Raw genomic sequence first — 27,328 nt, 5'->3', positions numbered from 1 at the left:
GCTGTTGTGGGATGAGCTTTTAATTAAGAATTGGAGACATCATTCTTCTACCACACGTCATGCTTTGCTTTGTATTTGTGACTTCATGTATTCTCACAGAGTAGCCAAATTAATTCCTGTGTTTAAGAATATTTTGTTGTAATGTATTGTTTTCTGATTCTGAAAGTATTTTTTTATATAATTCTTTTTCCTCAAAGGTGGCAGAAGGCCTAGTTCAGAGAGATGGAGACTTTCTGATTAGGGATTCTCTCTCCAGTCCTGGGAACTTTGTTCTTACCTGTCAATGGAAAAATACCCCTCAGCATTTTAAAATCATCAAAACAGTTCTAAGACTCAATGAAGCCTACTGTCGTGTTCAGTATCAGTTTGAGCTGGAAAGTTTTGACACTGTCCCTGGCTTAGTCAGATACTATGTTGGGAATCGCACACCAATATCAAAGCAGAGTGGAGCAATTATTTTTCAGCCTGTCAACAGGACTGTGCCTCTCAGGTGTCTAGAAGAAAAATACAGTGTAACTCCAGTCCAGCAAAAAGAGCCAAGAACCCCTGAAGGAAAAATGGAAAGTGCAAAAAGGTTGAGTCTTGGTATATCCAGCATGCAGTACCCGGACCAGAGCATGCCCAGAGGAAATCTGCTGAGGTACCTTAATTTTGCTGTCCTTATGGAAAGAAATTAAGTACATCAGCTCCTGGTGGAGGTGATGTGAATTTTCACTCTGATTTGAGATGTGATATGAGGCCATGAGGGTTTGCTGATTTTTTAGCAAAGGATCAGCAAATCCACAAAGTGACATTGAATGTAGACCTGGAAGCACAACAGCACTGCAGTGACTTGGCAAATCTTGACTATGTAAGACAAAGGATTAAAATAACATCTTGCTGCTGCTCCAGAGAAGTCTGTTTTTCCACAGTTGACTCCTGAAACAAAAACTAGAAGTGTGGGATAACGGATCCTAGTTTCAACGTCCAAATCAAATATTCCATTAGAAATGGAATACCTTCATAAATGCTGGAGGGTGACACATAATATAGCCCATTTCACTGCCATTACAACAGCAGTTTATGAATGAATGAAGTACCTTTTATTATCATAAGCTGCCCAGGTGGAAAGCTAATGATCCTTGCACTGGTTATGATATATTCTAGCAGTTAGATATGTATTTTAAGTGCTGCATATATTGATATGTTTTTGTTTGCATTTTTTGTTTACCCTAGAAACAAAGAAAAAAGTGGTAGCCAGCCGGCTAGTTTGGATCATGTTCTGGAGAAAAGATTCCCTTTAAAGGCTCACCAGTCAGAGAGCTATCTGCTAATAGGTATGTTTTGTAATGAGATGTTTCATACTTAGAATTGGTGTGTGTCCAGGTGGTCTATTACTCTTCAGACCAAAGTGAGACTGCTGAATGTTCTGAGTACTGTAAATACATTATATTTAATGGCCACTGTAAGCTGTGTTAACACACTGCTTCTCTTCAAGTCATGGGAACAGGATTTTTATTTACTATGCACCAAGCAGTTGAGAACCTTAGCACACAACTCAGCAGGCTTCCACACCAAAAAAATGACAGCTGTGGTTGGCATTAATACCTTTTTTTTTATGGTATTACCTTTCTTCACTTGTACTTGACAAGAACCAACTTGTTTCACTCGTGTCTTTCTGACAAAACATTTTTAAGTAGAAGTGGTGTTTAATGGAAATTCTGGTAACCACATTTTCTCAGGGTAAACTATGCAGATGAGGTAATGTTCCTCGCTAGGAGAAAAATACTGCCATGGCTTTTGTACTCAGTTCTGTTCTTCTGTCTTCCTCACGCTCTCTACCCTCCATCCCTTTTGCTTTTTGTTCCTTTTGCTGCTGTCTGGTTCTATGGCCACTGTCATCCTAAGCAAGGGATCCAGGGTGTGACAACACTTGGGGCATTTAATTTCTCAGTTTCTTCAAAGGTTTAAGCAGTTGTTTCCATACTAACACACTTGTGTATAGAAGCTTGCAATAATGCATCTCTTCCCATGTGGACAAACTAGTATTGATTTCCAAGGCTGCGTTTTAAATACGGTACTGTTAAAATTCTTTATGTAGGAAGAGTTCTCATGACAAAGAGAATATTAAAAGACAGTGAGACTGTCTTTTGATAGCAAGAGTGTGATCCTGTGTTTTGACAGTGGGATGGACAGATATTTATAAGGCAAGTTTCTGTCCCTCTGTAGTTGAATTGATCATTCCAATCCATGGCTGCAGATACTTTTATTTTGGTACTACAACAGTCTGAAGGGTTCTGCTGTGCATTTTGTCATAGGATCCTTTGAGCAGGTCCTGTTATCATACTGCTTAAGGGTGGTGACAGCCTTTGATTTGGAGTTTTTGTTTTATATCTGTAATCAAGCAGTAACACCCACACGATGCAACTGGCCACTTGGCTGTTTATACCAGCAAATGCACCAAGAATTGCAGATTGGAAATGTCTTGACACAGGACTCAATCCTGTATCAGATGCTGAGGTTTGCATATGCAGCGGGTACAGGATGAGGGATAAATACACAGAAGTATATGGATCTAGCCCTTCCAAGTAGCTCTGCTTCACAAAAACATTAGCATTTCTGAAGTTCATTCCTTCCATACCTTAGTTCAGGTTCAGGCTTGACTTTGGGAAGTTTTGCTTTCATCTCAAACTTGTCATTCTCAGAAATGACTCATCTTTTATGTGATACAGCTGGAAGTTGCTGGTTTTATAGCCTAGATCAGGTTACAAAGAAACCTCCTATTCCAAGCTATGGAGGCCACCCATCTCTGACAGGATAGCCTATGTGTGCAGCAGGGACTTGAAGTATTGTCAGCATTACCACAGAATAATACTGTGGTGCAGCTGTTCCATGTATTTGGGATTTTGGGAGGATCAGCAAGTGAATGGAATTTGCTGGCTAGGTCATTCCTCAAAATACACAATTTTGCCAGCAAATAATTGACATGATCTGTCAATATTATCCTTAGGAAAAAGCATTAGGAGATGAACACTGGCACAGGCACCAGGAATTGTATGTATTTTGGCCTTCTAAAACACTGTTTTCCCCTGCAGGTTCAAGACATCCATCTCGATTACCTGAAGCAGATGCAAACTCCTGTCCAAGCTCACCTGCATTTAGAACAGGCAGTGAACCATCTCTAAGCCCCACAGTTGTTCAGAAAGTCACCTCAGAGTCACAGCTAGGGGAAGCACTTAGAGGATCAGATGGTCAGCTCTGTCCAAAGCCTCCACCTAAACCCAGCAAAGCCCCCCTGATGAAGCTCCCAGATTCTCCTTTGGCTTCCCACAGCTCTGAAGGACACTATTGTGAACTAAACCCTGCCAGACATCCTACAGCAGCAAAACAATGCTTGTGTCAGAAAAACAGCTATGTGGAACATCTAACACAAAAGGAGAGGGCAACATTCAGGAACTCTGAAACAAGCTATTTGATCATTGATGATGATCCTACAATGCACCCTGCAGATCCTTTAGAAGCTCAGATGGCTGAAGAAGACAGCATCTTTTCTGCACCTGTTTATGAGACAGTGTCTAGTTTTAAACCAAATGATTTTGAATCCAAACTACTTCCTCCTGAAAACAAGCCACTGGAAACATCCATGTTAAGAAGAGTTAAGGAGCTCTTCACCAACAATAACCCAAAGATTATTGCACAGCATATTCTTAGAATGGACTGCAAGGTAAAAAAAAGAAAACCATGTGTTTTATTTTATATTGTGCCAGTTTATACTTTTTAAAGAACTGTTTTGAAAAGAATAATGGGTAGATTTGCAGCTAATGTAATGTCTGTATTGCTTGCAGGGATTTTTAGGGTGTTTATTTTCCATTTGGAGAACAAGAATGTTCACAAACTCTTTTAACTAAAGGTCTCTCATCATGCTTGACTTTAGACTCAAATTCTTGAAGTTCCAGGTCTTTTAAATCTCCTGCATACCCATGAATCAGCCTTTCTCCTGTATTGGAGGAAGAGCTCTCAATGCTGTAAAGCACTGCGGGGAGAACTGCTCGTGACAGGAAGTAGCTGTTAGGGCAAAGAGCAGGCAGACATTACCTGGTTGCCACATGGTCATTATATACAATGTTCAGCGGAATGAAATATTTAAACTTCTAAAACCAGCTGCTCTTGTAATCCTTGTCAGAATTCCTCTCTTACAGCTGGGTAGGTGGTGTGGAAAAATAGGTATCAGGACTTGTACTCTTCTCTCCTTTGAGAGAATTGTACTAGTGGAATTGCTTAGAAAGATGTAAAAAACCACAAAGAACTGTTTTTCACATTGTAGACTTTGGTCAGCTGCCAGGGCTTGGAGATCAGCTAATGGATCAGAAAGACAGGAGAATCATCTCCTAATGAGATGATGACTGTGTAATGAAAGAAATGTAACTGCAGTAAAATCTGCATGACTTTGCTGGCATGACTGAGTGCTGTACGTGCTGCAGAGCAGCTACAGGAACCAAATGCTATGGTGGGTATCTAACCCCCCAAGTTTTATTGGGTTTTGGCAGTTTTAGTCTTTTAAAGAAGGGTTTGAGAAGCAAAACATATGGCTGCTTACTGGGCAACTCCATTGCAGACGGGAAGGGGAGTGGGAGTGGTGATGCTCCAGAAGAAGCACATCAGTAGCACTCTGCTGGTGCTGTGAGCTCCCAGACACTGAAGGTCTGAGGAGGGGGCAGTTCCCTGGAGCAGCCAAGTGTGTGAGTCCTCCCAGCTGCTGGGGGCCTGCCAGCAGCAAACACAGCTTTGTCCTTCCTCAGTAGCACTGCTGGCTGCTGCTAAGTGAGGCTTCATGCAGACGAGGTGTCTCAGGAAAAACTTAGCTCCACAACTCCTCGCTCTCCTCAAAAGTGGTAGATTCAGGTTTTTTTACTATGGCTTCACAAGTATTAACAGCATTCTCTAACATTTTTGTTTCAAAATTTGCTTTTTCCGCCCATCCACCTGCCCTAATTTATATCTTTAATATATTGTTAAAGAGTATGTTGCTTAAAGGTATAGCATATGCATGCCTTAGAGAAGTAGTGAGTTTATATGTATGTATATAATATTCAATTAGCTCATTATTAGACTCCTTATTTTAAATATTGTAAACTTTGCAGTGGAGCTAAGGCACCAAGTAGCCTGCTGGAATTAATTAAGAGTCATTAGAGGGTTTTGCATAAACAGATTTTGGGATTTTGGAGCAGGAACAGTAACTAGCTGGGGCAGGTAGAGAAGTCTGTTTGATGTTCACAAGTGCTGAGCCAATGCCTGTCATTTACTGGCAACTTGTTGCATAGACTGCTCTGATAAGAACTGCATGATGCAATGGGATTGGCCTGTGAACCAATAGAATGAATGCTTTGTACTGAGATCCCAGGCTAAAGTTCATGGATCCTGTGTGTCATCAGTAGTTGTGTGCCTTTTAAATAATGACATTTCAAATAAAGAATGCCCCATATGGTAAGTGATGAGGTGAGTGTTTGCCACTTGCATACCCGGGATGGACTAGCAATCAGTGTCTCCAGGGGCTTTATATCACTCCTGCTTCTCTAGAAGTGAAACAGGTTTTGTACTGGTGAGGCTTGTTGTGCAGCCCAGATGGCTTTCATCGTTTCATAGCCAAAAAAGACTGCTTATGGGTGATACCAGAATATTGCAGGCAGATTGGTTAGTAAGTATGTCAACATACAGGCCTTAAACCAGTAGATAATCTTACACCATCATATTCATGTGGTTTTGCTTATTATTAGCAATTATAATTGCTATTGAGATAACCAGTAGCTAATACAATCTGTTTAAAAGGCAAAGTTGGTAAGGCTGTCAGTTTTCACACACTTTCTTAGCCACTCAACATTGTGTCCTCCTTAGTCCTTTTTCTAATTAATCTTTACAAACTTTTATGAACCTAATTCATCTTTAGGACCCCGTGGTGTAACCAAAAATGTTCTGAGTAGTAGTTTTTTTAGAAAGGAAAAAGGCAAAGCAAGCGTGTATGTCCTTAAGGCAAAGAGCCGTGTCCCTCTCTGACAAGGATCAGGCTGAGAGTGCACTGCATTTCCTGGAACCTGCATAGTAATCCCTTTCTGGAAGCAGAAGATGGAGTTTGATAAAGCATTTTGGTTACACCTTTTGTTTTCTGATGGCTGTATCATTAAAAAAAATATTTCCTTGGCTTTTTTGTGTATGGCACTGAACATACATAGGTTAAAGCTTTTCTTTGATGCCTGTATTGCAATGTTGCATGCTGTACACTTAGCTCTGTGGCTAGTTTTTTGGGTTCTTTTAAATGTTAGTTTTAAAATTCATACAGAGTTTTTTGCACTTGACAGGTGGCAAGGATAGTAGAAGTTTCTGAAGAGATGAAGAGGAATATGGGAGGGAACTCTGGCCTTGAACTGATTACCTTGCCTTATGGACATCAGCTGCGCCTTGACCTGATTGAGAGGTAAATGTTCCTGTTCCTCATTGCCAGGGCAGGTGGCCAGAAGCTCAAAGCATGGCTGCACTGTACTCATTTCCTTCAAGAATGCTCTCCTGCGTGTTTCCTGAATTCACATGTACAGATTATTTACTGAGATGGTATGTAAATTAATTTTGAATAGGAAAGGACTCTTTAAGGTCATAAGGCAACTGTCTCATGAAGTACAGGGAAAGGGGGAAGGTGTTGAAAGCAGGAACAACTGAATGCCATCAGCTGTCCTCAAGGAAATCAAAATTAGGGGACTTATAATCTATCTGAGCATGTAAGTGTGTGTGGAGGAAAGTGAAAGGTAGTACCCTTCTGCATGTGGCAAGAGGCTAGAGGATCTAATAAAGTAAAAAATTATTAGCAAAGGTTTTTGAAAAACCTCTGCACAAGTTAAGGGGGAACACTTAGGGTGTTCTGATCTACATTTTCTGCTTCATATTTCAGTAGTTTGATTGCTGAGATATTGGGGGGCTGAGGTCACAGGATTTGAATGTGGAGGACAAAGGGAATTGGGGCAATTTTCCCAGAAGTGTTCATTCATTCAGCGCTTGAGCGGAATTTCGTAGTTAGTATCTCAGGAGAATTTATTAAAACATTAATTTAAAGCCTGCATGTATTTATTCCATATGTCATTATTGGTTTTGGTGCAAAGATGTTAAGACTTAAGTTTGCTGGGCATACCGAGATAAAAACTCACCTTTAAACACATGTAAATTTAATAATTGGTTGCATGAATTGTTTCATTTACAGGCACAATACCATGGCAATAGGAATAGCTGTTGACATCTTGGGTTGCACAGGAAATGTAGAAGATCGAGCAGCAACATTAAACAGGATCATCCAAGTTGCTCTGGAGTTGAAGGAGTCACTTGGGGATTTATATGGATTTTCTGCCATTATGAAAGCACTGGAAATGCCACAGGTAAAAATCTGTTTCTCTTTATGTTCCAAAATGTGGAGTTGTTTGATGGCTTTATTTAATTTGAGCAATTTCTTCAAGACTAGAGAGAACATCAGAGTAGTCTTCATGACTATTCTGTGACTATTTGATGACTCTGTGTACTTTTCCTGCTGTGCACCCAATAATGGGTATTCTCTATTTTGCATGAACAGGTCAGTAGATTAGAACAAACCTGGACGGCTCTAAGACACTGTTATACCCAGACTGCCATTATGTATGAAAAACAGCTGAAACCATCTTGCAAAGCTTTGCATGAAGGACAAGATGAGTGGACTAGTGAGTATGAGTGACACGGGTTTCTATTTGGCATTTTAACCCTCTCCTTACTGATTTCCTGTGTGGGGAGATGAGGCAGCTGCTCCTTCCATAGCTGTGTATTGTATCTTAAAATTATGGAAACTTGTATAATGCCATATGATTATGGCATTATACATAATGATATGTATAAAGAGTCTGCCAGCCAAACATCAGTATGTGCTTGTGTTGCCTGTATCCCTGCAGAATATAACATTCTTCCCACATCCCTACTTACTCTGTGTCCAGCAGAAATTGACACATTGCATCATCTTGCCAAAAAAACAGGGAAAAAAAATCTCTCCTCTGGCAGATTTTGCTTATATTCTTTGTTTATTAGATTAGATGAATCCTCAAATAAAAAGAATGAGTTAGGTAATTCTGGTCAGATTAGGTGCCCCTGTGCCAGATTCACTGCAGCTCTAGTTTCTAAAGGGACGCACAGTAGAAAACATAATTTCTCAGAACATTTCTCCAAGAGAACAAGTAAACAGTGATAACTTTTTAGCCACATGGATATTTTTTATTGGAATGACCAAGTTTGAAAATGTTTAAAATCTGTGCCAGTGTCTAAGTAATTCAGCAGAACCTTCCCCTGTAGCAAATGGAATTTTACAACACCAACTGGTGTTGGTCTTCATCCCCAGTCAGTTCAGTGGAACTTGGTATGACAGGTATATTTAAGGTAAGGTTTTTGAAGGCTATTTGTCCTTCATTTGAAAGATGGAAGACAAATAGTAGTTTCCAACTTAAAAAAGGACACTGCAGCTACACCTTCTTCAATTAACAATAATGTCTGATAATATGAGATGTATGGTCATTATTCTATTCCAGAAACTATCAGTGCTCCACAGAACAACGTAACAGTGCCACTGCTGATGCCTCTTGTTACCCTGATGGAGCGCCAAGCTGTTGTTTTTGAAGGCATGGAGCTGTGGGAAAGCAGTGACCAAAGTGGTGAAATAATGCTCAGGCACTTGGGCACAGCTCGCCTGATCGCCCAGCACGCCGAGACGTTTCGCCTGACGGCAGAGCAGCTGCTACAAGGTAGGAGAGACTGCTGCACTGCCACACCAGCTGGGGCTGTGTGCCTGCCCATGTGCCCCTGGATGGCAGAGAGAGAAATTCTTCTTCTCTTTGGCAGGAGCTGAGAGAGCAGTAAACATCCCGCAGGAAATTCAGTCTGAGGACAACATTAATATTGTTTAAAAGCAGACAGTAAATTACTCATCACTACAGCTCTCTAGCAAGCATTTTTGCTAAACATACTCGAATTTCTCATGACTCAATATGCTGACCCTTCTGGCAACTGAAGTACAGTATACTGATGATAACTTCCTGTCTTCTGTACAATATAAAATTTGTACTCTGATTATTACAATTAAACTACCACCTTGAGATTCTTTACAATAGTGCAAGTTGCAGCACTGAGATTGTGACCACTTACAGCCAGAAAGCAGCAGCATGTTAACAATGTGACTTTATTGTTCAAACCTGCAGTGGAAAAGTTAAGGGAGTGGGGAGAAATACAGTAATTTCTGCAAGCAGCATGTATACATCAGTAATTATATGTAAGGCCTGACTATAATGACAATTCTAAACATTAGAACTGAGCAAGGCTAGCCTATCTCAGTGTCCTCAGAGCCATCAGTGTTACTAGAATGTCAAAGCTGGAAAGGTTTTTTCACTATTCACGAGCTTGTTAAAATCATTGTGCAAACAGAACCCAGTGCACTACACCTTATTTGGAGAGAAGACAGTTTAAAAGCCATTTCTACAGCTAAAAAAATTTACCTGGTGGTAATACTGGTGGATTCTTTTTACCTACTAGGTTTCCAGCCAGATGAAGAGCTGAGTGAAATCTTCAAGACAGAATTTCAAATGAGATTGCTCTGGGGCAGCAAAGGAGCGCAAGTTAATCAAAGTGAAAGATACGAGAAATTCAACCGGATCTTAACTGCACTTTCCCGAAAACTGGAACCTCCTCCAGTGAAGCTGGTGGAACAATTAAGTATATAAGACTCTGGAAACACTATTTAAGTGATATACTTGAAATAACCTTAGCATTCTTTTGGCAATTTGATACTGCACAAACTTCTTGCATTTCACGAGATGTTTAGAACGTTTAACTGCACAATGCACACTTGTTTTAAAACTACTGATTTCTAAACAAATTATTTATTTACTGTGTCACCAAGTCATATACTGATCCCTTTAAACAGTTAGGTTATCCCTTTATTTCCCCAAAGTTGCAATGTTTTAGTGATGCCAAGAAGTAAGGGCACTGGCATCTTAATATTAAGGTGAAGCAAATAGTGTAAATAAAATGATAGATTAATTATCTGATATGGCAGGAAATTTGCTGTATAATATTCCTTTAATGAATATAAAAAACACTGTAGATAGAATTGTGACGTGTATCTTTATGGAAAATAATTTGCATATTTACAAATCACAGAAACAGTGCACATTGCAGAAACGATCCTTTATCTATAACCAGAAAGCTCAAACATCACTGTGCCTATGAAACTAATCTGTGTATGTGTTGGGACAACTTCCCTTTTTTTTTTTAAGACAGCATCTGTAGCACTTCAGCTTTTGCTGGGGCCTGCACAACAGCTATGCTGCCAGGAATGAATGATGAAATGGCAAGAACAATCCAGATAATTAAAATGCTTTCAGACATGAGTAAACATGGGTGTATGCATGTATGTAACTTGCTTCATTTACTGAGGTGAATCACTTTGGTAAGTACTTTTTCCTTGAATGAAGACAAAGCATAAGGTGTTACCACTTTTTTATAGGAAATCAGCATGCATACAGTTCATTATACAAAGAGCCTTAGCAGCAAATCCTACTTTGTTATACACAGAACTGGTGACAAAGGGTTGTCCTGAGATGTTGTACAAAAATCAAAGACAGAGCTGCATGTGGTTGCTGTCAGTAAGCCTATTTCTGGAGTGAGATGTTACTTAGAGCACTGGAGTATTGGAGTAGGATGACAACAAAACCAACACCAGATCTGTTCCTCCTAGCTACAATCACAGCAGAGGTTTTTACCACCAGACTTTACAGACCTCATAGTGAATGTGTGCCTGTCAATCTTAACAGAAGACAAATGGGGAAGCTAATTACTTAGACAATGAAAAGATTTGTTTTTATTCCATGAAAATATTCTCAACAGAGAACACTATTTTTAAACAAAGCATTTAACATTTAGGAAATCAACATGTGCACAAAAAAGGATTAAAAAATTACTGGAAAATGTCTGATTCTTTAAGACAACTCATGTTCAGAATTTTAGAATAAGCGATTTATAAGCTGTGCAAGTACAAATGCTTTTTCCTATGTTTAATAACCCTCATAACCAGTTGCACTATCCCTCTTGAAAGCAACCTGCCTCCAAAGGAAACAAATCCTGGTTTGAGAAAAACGAACAGTAGTGTGAAAAGAACATTTAGTCTTTTACCAGGAAGTATTATTACTGACCTCCGAGGCTGTTAGCCAGGCAGACCACAGGCCCTTAACCAGAAAATACACAGATCACATTTCTTCCTCTTCACAGAATTACAGAATCACAGAATATTTTGGGTTGGAAGGGACCCACAAGGATCATCGAGTTTTCTCCAAAATAAAAAAGCATTAGATTTTTTAAAAAAGGAAAAGAAAAGAAAGAGAAAAAAAAAAAAGGAAAAAACCCCCAATCCCAACAACCTCTCCAAAAAGCCCAAACCCAAAAAACTACCGAAGTAGTTTTGTCAGTATTGAGTAATGTCACATTATTATATAAATAACCCTGTATACAAGCTCCAAAAATCTAAACTTTAGAGTTTAATAGGCCCCATAATACACTAGGTCAAGCTGTGTAATAGTGGTATACATAACAAAAGGAGTAAACCTCTACACAAGTCACTCAAATTCAGTTTTACTGGTAGTACAGTTCCTAATAACACTGAAATGAAAAAGAATCCAGCACTGCTGCCTCCACATATTGCTTCAGACTCCAGGAAAACAGAATGTTTTAATTATTCCATAATACACTGCCAAACAGCAGGTGGCTGGGTTGACAAGCTTGTGTTGATGTAAGCATCCCTCCCCCCAACATCTCTAGTCTAATTCTTATCACCCTAATCAATCAGATATGATGGATTTAATAATAGAACCACAAATGGGAGGCAAGACAACATAAGCAATAGGGGCACTGCAGACAACTATATTTACACGTATAAACATATCCAAATTTCAATTGTTTACAAGTAAAAGTGCACAAAGATCATTACGAAGTATCACTCAACTGTCACCTGGTCCCTACAATGAAGCATCATCACCTGGAAATGGACTAGCACTGCAGTAATTGAAATCAGAACATCATAGTGAAAAACTAAAAGAGAGTTTCCATAAAAATCTTTTAAAAAAATATTAAAGTCAAATGAAGAGATACACATTTCAATGTATAAAATTCATGGATGCACCATGTATCCAGTAAAGTAGAGCTCTAGAAAACACCTACCGTGGCTACCTCAGCAGCTGCAGCACTGTAAAAAGAGCTGAGACACAAAGCCCTTTGTGGGTAACTGTAAGTGGTAGTGTTGGCAAACAACAGATTTAGGCACTCTAGTTTAAGGCAGCAGTTGAATCGCAAGTGGTTGACTTCTGAAAACAGTCATTAACTTGCAGTGGTGAATCCGCTGGTTGTGCTCCAGGCTGTCAGTGCTCACAACAGGTTACTGAAGGGCTGAAGGTGGACCACAGTTCTAGGAGTTTCTCTTGATTGCATTGTAGGCTAGAGCTGAGATGTATTATTTCCCCAAATTAGCGAAATACCTTACAGTCGCTTATCAGTTATGCCAAACATCTGGAATGTAATGATGGTTGCAGTGGTATTGTTATAGCAGCATACATGGATACTGGGATGAAACTCTAGTGCTGAAGATATTTAAAGAAAATGATTTGTTACAAAACAAGATGAGCAATGATGGCAAAGTGTTACACAGAACATGCCTGACTGTCCTAGGCATGCAAGAGGAGGTTAACGGTGAGCAAGGAGGTGGCACAGGCAGACTGATAACTGACACAGGGCTCTAAATGACTGCCAATAAAAGTGAGTTGGAAATGAGCATCATTGAGAAAATCAAAATGTAGCACAAGCTAAAATACAGTTCGTGCACCTGGGACAACCTAGGACAATGAAAATAAAGCAATTTTAGGAGCAGTAGCCTTTTTACTCTGGTAATGGAACTCTATTTTCCTGCACAAATTGAAGATTTTGTAATACATCCTTACCTATATATGGAGATGCTAAGATGTTAGTGACTACTAAATGTATGTCTGCATGCATTCATGCAACTAGCTTGTCCCTTGGGCCTCCCACTCTAGTACCCCTCCCCTCCCCACCCCCACCCCCCCAGCAGCTGCATGTAACCTCCTTCAAGATCTCGCCCATTTTCTCAGAAACCCGCTTCAGGAACCTGCAGTCCAAGAGGAAAAAGAAAAGAACAAAGTTACTGAAGGCCTTTAGAAGACAGAGAAGCGTGCTCAGTTCTAAAAGGCCATTCTCAGTGGCTATACGTGAGCCTTCTACTTAATTCCACAAACTCTCTAGAAATACAAAATTAGCTTTTTTTCCCCAGTAATCAAGTTGTGCAATGCAGTTTCCAATCCTCAGTGATTTAACAATGAGGAGAATTACTGTACATTTAAGACACGGTCTTCAGACTAAACGCAATACAATTCAAACACTTAGTTTACAGGCACAGATTAAGAATATAAAATCATTCCCTTATCAGGAGCAGACGGTTTCCAGTAAGACATCAAGCATTACATGTGATCTTTTTTTGTTTGTTCAAGGTATCTAGAGTTAAAACAATGACACCTTGTCCATTACAGAACATTCTACATTACAAGTACTGAAAAGGAAGGAGATAGGTCAGTGGACTTTCTGTCCTTCTTAACCGGAATGTTTTTTCCTGAGTATTTTTGTTGAACTTTCAGAATCAGAAAACATTTTCCTGTTTAAGAAGTGAAAGCTGCCAAGTATTTGCTAAGGAAGGAAATTAATGATTTTCAGAAACTGAGTTCAGTTAGTTATTAGAGGAAAAAGATCTCTGTTTTAAGAATATTGTTTAAGTCATAAAAGTGGGAACAGTAAATCTTAGAGATCTTTAAAACTTAAGTATTTTTTCAGTTCTCTATAAAAACTAAGTATTCCACAGAACAAGCAGGAATCTTGTTTTTTTTCAGTTCAATAGCTAAATTGGATTTAGTGCTTTGTAAAGCAGGAAAGCAGAAGACATTGGTCAAAATTACAGACCAATGTAAGATGCATAATTCAATGTCATCTCTGAAAGAACTACAGCTAACTCCCTATGCAAACAGCAGATCATTGCTGACTTCTGATTCTGCAATTCTTTCCATAAGCCTGTATAACTTACAATTTTTCCACTATTTTCTCTGGGGAATGTACACCTGAGAGCTGCCAGTTTTACTGTTAGATATAGGTTACTGCACCTTTGCTGTTTTTCTCTAGCGTTACATCTATATATGATGTTGGCACATAGCCTTCCTCTCCATTATGTCTTCGAGCTCTTGTCCACCCATCTCCTTTGTCCTCCTCAATAATGTACAAAATTTCCCCTTCTTTCATTGCTAGAGTGCCTTCATTATGACCTAGGAAGAACAAGAGACAAAGAAGTCTTACTATTCAGACAGAATTTCAAGTTATCTTTTTCCCAAGGCATAGTTTCCAAATTATATATAAACAGGAAGCATGAAAAATCTGTGCAAGAAACAGACTTAGAAAAAAATCCAGTCCCAATTTGTAAAGCTGAACATTTTCCAGTAACTGTGCTAATATTTATCTTAAAACACTACAAGTACTGCTCATAAATTAACGTAATTTATAAAGTATCTTCACTAATCTTTTAAGCAATTGGTTACTCACACATATAATTTGCTTTATACTATTTTACCTGTCTTCTTTATAACAAATCATCCATGTCTTACAGTCGAAGAATCCCAGTGCATGTGGTTAACCTTACCATCAAATGGATATATTGCCTTGCAATGTCCTATAGCTGGTAAGGGATCATCATCTTCAAACTCATCATCAAACTCATTGGGATGAGTGTGTTGCTGTGGTGGGCCACGAACTTCCTGGTTGGCATCATCTGTGTAACTCCCTTCAGGGCTGTAATGCAATGATGGGAGCATGAGGACTCTGGGAAGTTTTTAGCTCTGAAACTCACAACATCCATGCATCACTGAAAGGGCAGGTCGTGGATATTCTTTTGGAATTCCTGTTAGCAGTTTTTATATTACTGTCAGAGGTGATTCACTGAAAAAACTCTAGCAAAAGCTTAGACTGAATTCTGCTTGAGGAACAAACAAATTTGACACACCTGTCTCCACAGAACATGGAAAACTAGTGAGCCTTATGCAATGGAATAAGACAGGTGTGGTGTAAAAGGCACTGCCATTTAATGAGCAGGTGTTTTAATTAGACTATTTTTATATGTTAGCAGAATGGCAGGAAGAGACCTTTAGAAGTCAGAACCAGTTAAGATTTTCCTTTAGAAGGAAATGAAATTTATCCACTTGGGGAGGATAAATAACACCCATCACTCCTGTAATCTCCAGAGAGCTGTACAGACTCTAGCACAGGATCTAAAGCAGTAGAGACAGAATAGTGACCTCTCTCGGCCCTGGGTGACAAGGTGGTTGATGTCGCTGCTGTGCCGCCTGTCGCTTCTGGCTGCTACTTTACCTTCAACTTCAGAGAGCCAGGCCTTGGGGAAAAAAGGCAAATATTGGTGTCAAAGAAAAACTGATTCTAAACCAGCACATTTAACAAATGCATTGAACTGCAGACAGTTCAAAGCCACATAGAGATTGCAGTCAGATGTCAAGTCTCAATTACTTCACACAAAGCATGAACCTATCATTTATGCTTCGGCTATGCTCCATACTAGCCTAAGGAAAAAATCTTTAATTACATGTCTATTTCAGAATAAGTGAATAATAATATATTCTTCTGAACAGTTTACATCTTTAATAATGTACATCTTTATTCTAGTTAGATAAACATCCTTGAAAATACAGCACCCCACAAAAAATTGTATCAGGATGTCTACTCTTCCATCAAGTAGTTTTTCTGGGTGCTATATTTAAAAATTGTAAGGCAAAGTACAATTGTACCAGTCACTGACATTTTCTGAGAAACTGTTCTATAGTCTAACCTCATTCTTGTGTATTTCCATCCGAAGACGGTCCATATTGCTCATAGTCTCAGTTAATTTTGGTTGCAAACTGCTTGGATCACCCATCTGCGGATTTTTTTCATAAACATCCTTCATCTTGATGAGGGCATCTCTAAAAACATACAAACCATTACAATAATTAATATATCTGTACTGATTTATTAAAACTAAAATAATGTGTATTAAATCCAGAACTGTGATGAGATATCAAGCACAGGAACCAGGAACTACTGGTCTTCACACCATGCTTAAATCCTTCTCCCATTCTGTCATCTTAGCTCTCTGCCTTCCTTTCTTGTGTTGTGTACAGGAACACAAGGACTCCAGCTGTTGACTCTTACCTGTACAGTCTCAGGACTGTTTTCCATACTGTTTGTTATATACAATTTCCTAAATATTGTCATGTTCTGTTCTTAAAGCACGAAGTTGCAGCTATCTTGCTCCACTGACGCATGCATTTTTTAACAGGCAATTTTAGAGCCAATGTTCCCTATGCAGTATTAGAATCAAAATGAATATTACAATAAAGCAGAAAGAAGCAATATTAACAGAACCTACCTACAACAAACTATGAACTTAAAAAGGTTTATTAATAGCCTGTCTCCTAGCTTTTGAGCACTGTTGGCCTAGGTAGAGAACACCAAAAAAAACAGAGAGAGAAGCATGGCAGAACCCCGCAGAAAAATGCACTCACTTTTGGTCTGTTTCCTTCTGTAGCTCTCTGTTAAGTTCATCAATTCTCTGCTGCAGTTTCTTGCGTCTTTGTTCTGGAGGGAGATGGCTGAAATCTTCTAGTGCAGGGCCCTGCAAGCAGAAATACTATGAAAGAAGCTACCACATGCACAGGTCTGGGCAGCTGAACTGACATACCCACACATGGACAGTGTTCACTGGAAGCAGATGGACCTCCTTAAAACTCTACTTGACAGACAGCTCTACAAAAGACTGCACAGAATAAATGCATGTTGTTGCTGCCAGAGTGTAGTCACTCAGTCAAGGTGCTTTCTGCCTTCTGTAGCAGTTGGCTCACAGAGGTAACTCAAAATTTCTAGACTTTATTTTTCTGAAGTCATATACCTCCTCTTACATCCACTTAAAGAAGATTAGGAAAGGACAGAATAATTTGAGTCAGAACAAAAATCTAAGATGTATATAATTATATATAAATTGTTTCTTTCTTTGGAGTGTGTTCTGTGGTCTTTTGGATGGTATAAAAAGAAAAATACTGTATTTTAGATTTTCGCAACAAAGCACTATTATAATTCTCTTCCAGAACTTTGGCAATCTGAGAAAACATATTAAAACTTACAAAGTTCTGATGGATTTACCTCAAGTAAAACTGGTTCACAGAGCACAGAAAAAACCTTTGTGATATCAAAATTATTACTTCAATTTATTTGACTGACTCAAAACTTGCTCAAATATTCCAAGTCACATTTTTTACAGCAAAAAAAAACCCCAAAATAAAAACAAAAAAAAAACAACAACCAAAAACCTTAATGGAAGGAAAAAACCCTCTTACTTCCCAAACTTTAAAAAAAAATCACAAACCAGTCAATTTAAGACCACCTATTGTTATGAACCCATACCTGCAAACTTGATTGCAAACTTGTGCCAAGATTATAGTAAGAAGGATAGAAGGGCCTGGGTATGAAATGCATGGGAAGAGATTTTTATGTATCTTTCAAGTTTGTTGTGAAAACTCTTCCCCTCAGGGTGACAGACACTGACAGTGTTAGGAAGGAAATACAGTACATGTCTTACTCACCAAAGGTTTGTTTTGGTTTGGTTTTTTTTGTGATCCCATTTGCCTAAGGAAGTTGGTTTTAACCCAAGAAACCCACTTCCCATTCCAGTAACCCTCCATGGAGGCAAACCAAACTGGCCACCATTTCTTTTGTCAAGAAGAAACTTTACAGAAACCTGACTGTTCAGATTCTGACACGAGCCTTAGGCTCAAATGCCAAGTTTCCAACACTCCCCCTTAAGATCTTCTCACCCCCTCAACTTTTCTGCACTTGTAAAATCAATCTCATTACTTTTTAAGAAGGGAACACAAGACATTATAAAAGAAGGAAAATCAAGATATGATGTTTTCAAAATAAAACAAGTATTTTCTTTCTAGAGGAAGAAGAATACACACTGTGTATAGTCTCAAAGTCCAGAGATGAAAAATGGCATAAACAAATCCTACTCCCTTCAGAAAGTCCCCCAACAAAACACTGTTAAGTGGAATACACTACAAAGAAACAAAAATACAATCATGTCCTCTCTATCATTCTTCCTCACAGACTGGTTTAAACCAGAGTATCCTAAAAATTAATTAGAAGAACAGAGGTCTTTTTGTGAATTTTTACTGATTTACCCTACAATACAATATTAAGGCATAATTTTATTTAATGTAACAGCTTCCTGTATTTCTAAGGTCATATATAAAGGTCCTCCCTGCAAATTTTTCTTCCAAATTCAAAGGAGTGTAGTATTCAGTATTTCTTCTTTACACAAATTTTATAGTCTTTTCATATACATATTTTATGCTGCCTAAACAGCTTTCCTAACAAAAAAAAAATCACTAAGTACTTCCATCATGACCAACTTGTGAATACTGGTCAACAATAAAATTCCAAAATTGCAGATTTAGTTGCAGCCAGATCACAAGTCTAATTGCCTTACGTTAAGCATGGATGATTAAGAAGACTGTGCATATGAGTGGAAAATCTGAAGATGTATTTCAGCACCTGACTTAAAGCAGTTATGATATGGAAACATTTTCAGAAGATTATTTTCATGCTATCTTAGCAGAAGTACAGCAGACAGATCAGCACACGGGCTTACCATCTTCACCGACCACTGCACAGTTCATTTGAAAACAGAAAGAAACGGGAAATTATTGACATGCAATGACCAGTTACAAAAATGACTAATGCCTGAAAATGTATTTTTAAAATATCACTTAAGGATTGACCTTTTCATTTATAAAAAATACATTTTACTATAAACACAAGAAAATAATTGCTTTAAGAATTACTGATTAAAAAAATACTAGGTGAAAATGGGTACTTTTAACTTACAAAATTTTAACACACAACTTCATTAAACTACTTTTGAATTTTAGTGTTCTGAATAAAGGGCTGAGCCTTCTGTTGTAGGAAAAGAAACACACACACAGGCAACATTACACAAAATAGCAGAATTTGATGATGATGGACTGATCAGTCATATACAAAAAATTTGTTAATGATAGCTCGAAATCCACTGCAATCACTCTTATAAATGTAGTTTTTGCAATGTATTTAGTTTATCATCACAGCAGATCTAGAATAAACAAAGATATTTTTCAAGTCTAGAAGTAATTAATTTTACTTTCTGAAAAGAGCATTTGGGTCATCGTTGTTATCTAAAATTGTTTTATCCAGATAAAAATAAAGACATTTAAAGAGTAAAGACTTTATCCTTAGAAGAAGCAAATAAAACATGGGTGCCAGGAGCTGAATCTTGGCTTTAACATTCACAGCATGCTTTTAATGATCTGGGCAACCCTTCCCAGAGAAACACCAAGCAACTTAGAAGACAGATATCTCAACTTCACTTTTGACCCTGAGCAATTTTTAAGGCTGCTGCTGGGGGCACATACACAACATTAGCATTTCTAGCAATAAGGGCAGTAAAGCACCTTCACAAATGATACTTTGGCAGGAATCTCAAAGTCCAGAGATACAAAACTGACATAAACAAACTCCATGTTTCTTCAGAAAGAGTCTTCTAATAAAACTCTGTTAAGGTTTACAGATCACTGCTGATGATGCAGATATTTTATGTACGAAGTGGCATCAAGCAGAGACCTTTCATAAGCACTAACACTGTCTGGAATTGTTAAGATTTCGAAGGAGGAGCAGCAGCAGGTACCAGCAGCACTAACACAGCAAGCTACACTTGCTTACACCTTCTTTCAACAACAACTACTGTTTGCTGCTCTGGCTCTACAGCACCACAGGAAAATGTACTGTGTGAAGCACAGAGTGGAGGGAGACCGAGTCTGTGACCTCCAGCACCTTGACTGAGATCTTGCACAGGGCATGTTAAACAAAATGAGCAGGATGCTTCACTGGCTGATCGATGCCAACTCATGGATAAAGCTCAGCAGAAGCAAACTGAGCACCATTTTACATGGGCAGATGGTGATAGGACAAAGGGGAACATTTTTTAACTCAAAGATAGATTTAGATTAGATATTAGGAAGAAGTTCTGTATTCAGAGGGTGGTGAGGCACTGGAACAGGTTGCTCAGAGCAGCTGTGGATGCCCCATCCCTGGCAGGTTCAAGGCCAGGTTGGATGGGCTCTGAGCAGCCTGGTCTTGTGGAAGGGCACTGGAACGACACAATGTTTGAAGTCCTTTCCAAACCAAACCTTTCTATGATTCTATGGTTTAGTAGTTCTGCATGTCAGTACCACTTGGAAATAATTTTCCAGGAACAAAACATGTGGGAAACAGCATCACATACTATTAAGCAATTAACCAATGTATATTTTAAAGATAAGACTGATCAATGAGATTAAAAAAAAAAAATCTATTGCTAGTCCAGTATACATTTAACTTCAAAAGACTTTAAAAATACTCAATAATGTGGGGTCTGTTAAAATGCCTGCAAGGAAATTCAGAATATATATAAATTTAATGCTCATTCTTGAAGATTTTACAGAGATGAAGTCTTTAATATTATGGAACGTTTGACCATAATATCACTGTATGACACTAGTGCTGCTTCCTAATGTTAAAGATTTATTAAATTTAAATTATTTAAATAATGTATTATGTCTATTTTACAACATGAAGAATGGATTTTAAAAACAACAAAGATATAGTTTCATTTTCCATTAGAACTCTGTAGTAGTTAGGAGATGATCTTTCCCTTTAAAAGAGATTCTAGTACAAGGTGATGATTTGTGAGGCAGGAGTCAATACTTTTAGTGACCAAAATCAAGGCCTGTGCCATTCCAACAACTACCTAACCCAGGCAGCTCCTCACTGAGTACTAAAGAAGAGCCACTGCCTTCACAACCAGACCAAATTATCATCTAATGACCCAGAAGGGAAAGGAGACAGTGCCCTCCATATAGACTTAGAGGAACACAAGTATTTTCTAAAAAATGGCAGAGCTAGGAAGGCTCTTTCCAAGGTATCTGGGGCCTGAAATTAGACACCACAACATGACTTAAATAAAGTAAGTTTTGACTGTAACTCATTCTGCTTCACAATGACAAGAAGGGAGCCTCTAAATTGTAACTTTACTGCAATAGAGCATTGTTGTACCTTGATCTCCACATCACATCAAAAACAGTCAACCATTCTTGTTGCACATGAGATAGCAAGTCAATATTGTCTTGAAATACCAAAAATTTATTAATTATATACAGCCAAATGCATCCAATTACCTTTTTATTTGAATGAATAAATTTCACTAAATAACATAAACTGGGAAGCCTGTGCTTTTCTGACATAACAGGAAAGTATCAGTACATTTATCACTGGCACCATAAATGTTGCAGGGAAACCACTTTGTATTTCCCTTTGACTGGCTTCCAGACAAATTCTACTTGCAGAATATGCCACTATATTAGTAAATTAATTGATAAGTCTCAGTGGCATTTGCTAGTAATTTTTTCGATAATTTTACCCAAAAGAAACTAGGACAAACAAGAGCAACTAATTAATCAGAAAACGCATTAATACTGTAATTTTTTTAAAAAATTAGTATTTCAAAATCTGCTATCACTATAAGCTATAGCATTTGATGTACAAAAGAAATTAAATTCTCCCTTCTTTGTTCAGCATCTTGGAATCAACTTCTACTATTTTCAAAGTCAGCAAATAAGACATTGGATCTGTCAGATGATTATTGTGGTAACTGTATATCCAATGATAAATTACTGCAAAAATATGTTACATGATGGTAGAAAAACATTTGTGAATGTGAACAACAATGAAGAAAGGTATCAAACACATGCTGAGCACCCTCTTTATAACACCTTTTTTCAGGCACGAGCATTTCAAATGTGATAAAGGATATTTCTATTTTGTTTTCTTTTTAGTCTGTTGGTAACTTCTGAATAGTATGAAACAAAGTATCCTAAAAGTGACCTATGGGTGAAGTGTTACTTTTAACTAAGTAAGCCTTATAATGAGGGTGAAGAGCATTAGAAAAGCCACATCACAAACACACTGCTCATAGCCCATCATGCATTTCAACTTGTTATCAAACTTACCCCTCTTTTGAGGCTTCTGAAAGAAGGAATTCTGGGCTTCCCTGTTTTTATGTCACTCATGCAATAATGCACTGGTTCAATGGAGAATATGGGATACTGGGACCCATTAGGAGTACTGGATGTGTATAAACTAGTAGGGGTTAGGGGTGGGGATTGTGGCTAATGTGGAAATAAAGAAAGCAATAAATAAGCCAAATGTTCAAAGTGATTTTAAAATGAAAATTCTGTCTTACAAAAATAAAATTTCCATCCAACACAGAAACAGGTTGTAACGTTCCAGACACATTTATACTATAACTGTATTGGGTTTTAAACGTTTCTGTTATGAATTAATCTTCAGAGTTATAGGTTGCTGCAGAGAAGGAAGGAAGCTTTAGACTCAACACTGCCACAAGATCCTAAGAAGATCCCAAAGCTTTTCTTAAAACAGCTCTGCTATTGCCAGTTTAGTTACAATCATCCTGGAAGCTCAAGCATTCCTGCTCACTACTTTTCTAAATATTGAGGTACCCTACCAGGCTAGCCAAACCAGATATATTTGGTACATCGATGGAGAATTACTAAAACAAGTATTCTCAAACTCGCAGTCTAGCTGGACTGACACAATGGCTGCATGGAATTCTTAATATCATCCCAAGAACCTCCTCCCCTTTTTTCAAATTGCTTCTCTCATTTTTGTCTCTTATACCCCTGCTATTCTTTCCCAGTTCAATTTTCCTCTATTTCCACTGCTGCACAACTCATTCCCCTCTACAAAAGGCTTTATGTCTTTGACAACATTAAAAATAGGTAAAGGAATACCTGGAAGTCAAGACCAGCCATAGTTTCAGCTAAATGAAGCTCCAAACACCCCCATGAATACCCCAGCTGTAGTAAACCAGCTGACTTTATAATATATTTTAAAACCTGTGAATAGTATTTGGAATTAAATATGTATCTTTCAGTAAATATTTTGTTTCCAGCTGCTGTTTTGTAGAGCACTCCTCCATCTTCCCCAAAACGAGGTGAAAATCAGGGACAAAATCTTTCATCCAGGTCCTTAGGGAAGAGATGCATGTGGTATGTACACACATATGTCACACCTGTGACTCCATTGAGAAAACAGTAAAGGCTGACTCCCTGAGTGCTACACACAGTGAGTGAGAAAAGAGAGATGGGCAAATCTTGTCAGCTTATTCTACCTGTCATCACACTAAGGGACTTCTTGCAACTACAGTAAATGCCAAGGTCCAGGCTGAAACCAGTGTACATTTACACAGCTCCCCAAGCTCTCAGAAAGATGTCTTGTGGTGAAACTGGCAATTGTGATCTAATTTCAGAACAGGCCAACTCTAACCCACCTCTAGACAAATGCAATATTTATGCCCATGTATTAATGCATGTGAACTGCTATGAATCGTTAATTATATTGCATGAAAAATAAACAATCAGTTTTAACACACAGCTGGAGTTACATAATATACTGAGGATGGAATAAAGAATCAGCTGTATCCTTCCTTTCTGTAAAGACCTACTTTCTCAGAATACTATCAAGTGGAAATTAAGTTCTACCATCAAGAAGCCCTAAGAATAGTTTCCTGTAATAAATGACAGAAACTGGCTTGGAGCTTAAAATAGAAATTTCTGGGAATCATTAAAATGTCTCACTGATATGCTCCAATATTAAATAAAGATAAAGCATAAGATTTAAATATGTATATTCTCCAATCATTTATATAGCTAATGCATGTATTGACAATCTTGTGTAGATCCACAAAAGCATCTTAGACAGAAAGTGTTAATTGTAATTCATAAAAAAACAAAGTAGTAATTTCAATGGTTTCAATTTTTTTCATGAGCATAGGAATATTTTTGCCTATTTCCTAGTAATATTTCTTCTAGGACATTTACCTTTAATGAAGCTTCCACAGGATGTTTTACTAGTGACAGATTATAAATGTTAATGTTTTCAGAGAAACCTCAGGAGTTTTCAAAACTTGCAATAGGTGTAATAAAAACCTATGTAACACTTCTACATAGAAATGTGACCTTTAGAAGAGGGTTGCTTTTTGTGCCATAACAGACAGATCTGAAGTCTGCCTAGTTCCAAAGTATACTCTCCCCTCTCTTTATTTTTATATTTACAATTAACACCTTTCCTATGCAACTACAGAATCTTAGAAATATTACAGTAATGGGAAGCTACTTTTATTAAATAACTATTAAAAATGCTCCCAGACACAAATTACTAGAAGAAAAACTGAAAAACTTTCCCAGTGACAACTTGATTTTTAATATGCTAAGTACTCAAACCTACTCAAACCTTCTGATCTCCTAACACATACTTTAAAATATATGGGCAGGCAAGGGGAAGATTTTTTTCTAAAAATATATAAATTGCTGTTTCCATGCACTCTCAATGTTCAAATTTTAATTTTCCAAATAGTAATTTCTTAATTGTTACCTTTGGTTTCTTTCCAAATAGCCACAGCTTTCCTTTAGCCTTGCCGACTGTAGTTTTTGTGTCAATTCTCATTCCCTCTTGCTTTGGTGTACTGATGGTTCCATCAGAGATAGTTCTGTAAATATTTTGACTGTAGTCTTCAAATGGAAAATCTCCAGGAGGCTCAAAACCAGATTTGAAGCAGTCTATCACCAGTTGAGAGTCCTAAACACAGGACATTAAGGAGTTTAAAAAGCAAACCCATCAAGAACCAGAGAGGAAAAAATGGAGACAAATTTTCCATCTAATTGCAGAGATGCACAGAAAGTAAGAGTGAGCTCAAAACACACACTTTTGGATAGAGCAAGTTAACAACATTCTTTTATCCCAGCAGTGTTCATGAGTGTATACCAAGCATACTCTGCTATTCAGAACATTCTAGCAAGGGTTACCACAAATTTAAAACAGGGCCAAACTACTTTCCACCTTTAAATCTTTCAACATTGGCACTGAAATGGAGACAGATCTAAGAAACTAAATGTAGCAAGGTAAAATAGGACAGAACCTGCTGCAATCAAACATGACACAGAATTAATACTTTGTTAACTGAACACCCTTTATATGTTTTAATGTCACATGCAGGGGAAAGTACTGACCATGGTATCGCAGGATATTCCAGGAATAACCAAAATAATGTGTCCAAAATCACACCCAATGAGAATGTGTCAAAGATATTCAGATTATACTAAATCAATAAAGCAGAAAAAGAGCAGACAACAGAAGCAGAAGCAGTCCCTTCTGCTGAAATCAAAGTCACAACACTTTTGAAGCAAATGCTTGACAGCAGAAAGATAACTGTACAGGTTAAGTCAGTCTTACCCCTCCGCACAGCTTCTGTAGCAGTTCAATTGCTCACACACATTTAAAAAGTTACTCAGTTCTACTTACTCTATGTTCATCAACTGATTTTGCTGCAAGGATCATCCCTTCTAAGCATTTTGAGATAATTGGAATAACCTTGCGCTCCGAGTCAGCAAAGCCTTTGTAACACTCACTAAGCTTGATAGTCCTTCTTTCATCCATTTCTTGAAGTTGCTGCAAGTGCAAAGATAGAACAAAGCTTTCATTTGCTGATTTCTTTCCTCCTCGATCCTGACACGTGCAGTTACAGTGGTCACCACAGAGGGGGACAGAATTTCTATGCTTTCCCAGTATTTTTATTTGCTTAAAAAACCAGAACTTAGAAGTCCTTTCAGACACAATCCTAGGATGCCCAGTACAATAGTTATGAAGACTTTATGCTCTGATTTCTAAAACTCATGTAATGGATGGGACTTTGTTTTCCTTTTCCTTTTATAAAGCGCATGTACAGTGTTTACAGACAACTGTATGAAGTATTTGTTTTATGCAAAAATGAAAACCACAGTGAAGAAATTTTACTGATTTCTACATCTCCTCACTTGCTCCTTCTAGTTCCAAGTAATTCCTCTCTCCATGTTGCTTTTATTATTATACCTTCCAAGCAATACCAATTATTTAAAATAAAGGAAAAATAAGAAAAATTTAAATTATCTGCAGTTGAGACACTGATTTGAAATACAAACCATTTCCTTTAACAGTGTGCAAGAAAATAAAGAGAAGAATACCATTACATAAGATTTGCAATAAAAGTTTACTGGAACAGAACAAAAAAGAATAAATTAAAGATAAATACCATTAAGATAATAGCTCTGGGATTTTCACCTGAATGTGGAAAACATCCCAAACAAAACCCAAAATCAATAAAACATATACCAATAGGTTATCAAAAATTGGATAAGAAGTTGGATCTTTCCTATATATACACTGAGGCAGATGTCTCAAACAATATTCAATTTCATCTCTCCAAAACACCACCTAGACATGCTAAACCCTTCTCCAAGGCTTTCCCACAGAATGTCACCAAATACTTGCAATGCAGTAATAAAAGTATAGTCCCAAGAAAAAACAGCCTTACTGCTCTTACTGTAGAACTCAAAAACTATGAATAATATCTTGCAATGAATCTTAACCCTGGAGAAATAAAGGCAGTAAAGCAAAAGTCTAGTGAAGCTACAAAGATGATCAACCTATTTCTCCCGGGAGCTGACTGCAGTTCTTGGATCAGTGTGTAAAGTCAGACCTACTGTGGTGCTGCTTAGCAGTTAAAATATTAGAAAATTCTTTAATAAGTTAAGGCAATTTTCTCCTGTGAATCCTAGACCTTCTAGTAAAGACTTTTTTAAAAAATATGAACTAACTTGTGCTTCTGGAAAATATCAAGCATATTTAAGTTGAATACCTTCAAATAAAACCAGTGTTTCACTTTCTATTTCATCACTCCCTGTCTCAGCATCAGTTCCCACCCGTATTTCCCAAATGGCTGAAGGTACATGCCAACACACTTCTGAACCCTCCTCATCTGATGCCCCAAACTATTTTAAACTGGTTTTCCAGTTTTGCAAAGTCCATGTTTTTGAAAGAATGTTAAAAAAATCTTATTAGGTACATAAAGCGTCTCAAGAAACCCCCACTTCAGATGCAAAGTATTGACTTTTTTACTTGGTTTAGAGAGATCTGTGGATTGCTGGTAACACTGATGGAATACTAATTGGGGGCTGGGAGGGTGCTGGAACTTCTG

The 27,328-nt window shown here is 37.8% G+C and overlaps 2 protein-coding genes across 9 annotated transcripts in view; one reads left to right on the top strand and one right to left on the bottom strand.

Annotated features, from left to right (window-relative positions):
- BCAR3 (BCAR3 adaptor protein, NSP family member) overlaps positions 1–10,420 on the top strand; it is a 95,225-nt gene extending 84,805 nt beyond the window's left edge. For 3 of the 4 annotated variants that reach the window (XM_030279179.4, XM_012575185.5, XM_030279183.4), the window contains 8 exons: positions 198–640; positions 1,216–1,316; positions 3,075–3,703; positions 6,333–6,448; positions 7,223–7,394; positions 7,586–7,709; positions 8,562–8,774; positions 9,559–10,420. In XM_030279179.4, the coding sequence (XP_030135039.4) occupies positions 198–640; positions 1,216–1,316; positions 3,075–3,703; positions 6,333–6,448; positions 7,223–7,394; positions 7,586–7,709; positions 8,562–8,774; positions 9,559–9,746 (1,986 nt within the window). In that variant the 3' untranslated portion in view covers positions 9,747–10,420. Of the gene's footprint in view, positions 1–197; positions 641–1,215; positions 1,317–3,074; positions 3,704–6,332; positions 6,453–7,222; positions 7,395–7,585; positions 7,710–8,561; positions 8,775–9,558 lie in introns of those variants that run through there. The other variant, XM_072932509.1, reaches the window with a different exon arrangement.
- A 438-nt stretch (positions 10,421–10,858) lies between these two features.
- Positions 10,859–27,328, bottom strand: part of FNBP1L (formin binding protein 1 like) — a 60,141-nt gene continuing 43,671 nt past the window's right edge. For 2 of the 5 annotated variants that reach the window (XM_072932510.1, XM_030279184.4), the window contains exons 8-16: positions 25,618–25,764; positions 24,691–24,894; positions 22,248–22,406; positions 18,818–18,832; positions 16,677–16,786; positions 15,962–16,094; positions 15,417–15,511; positions 14,765–14,913; positions 10,859–14,393 (exon numbers count right to left, since the gene is read on the bottom strand). In XM_072932510.1, the coding sequence (XP_072788611.1) occupies positions 14,215–14,393; positions 14,765–14,913; positions 15,417–15,511; positions 15,962–16,094; positions 16,677–16,786; positions 18,818–18,832; positions 22,248–22,406; positions 24,691–24,894; positions 25,618–25,764 (1,191 nt within the window). In that variant the 3' untranslated portion in view covers positions 10,859–14,214. The remainder of the gene's footprint in view (positions 14,394–14,764; positions 14,914–15,416; positions 15,512–15,961; positions 16,095–16,676; positions 16,787–18,817; positions 18,833–22,247; positions 22,407–24,690; positions 24,895–25,617; positions 25,765–27,328) is intronic. The other 3 variants (XM_030279185.4, XM_030279186.4, XM_030279188.4) reach the window with 3 other exon arrangements.

This window comes from Taeniopygia guttata, chromosome 8 (genome assembly GCF_048771995.1).
Source record: "Taeniopygia guttata chromosome 8, bTaeGut7.mat, whole genome shotgun sequence".
In the NCBI taxonomy this organism is placed as follows: Eukaryota; Metazoa; Chordata; class Aves; order Passeriformes; family Estrildidae; genus Taeniopygia; species Taeniopygia guttata.
Note: the sequence above shows the minus strand (reverse complement) of the source record. Positions and strands in the feature narration are given on the sequence as shown.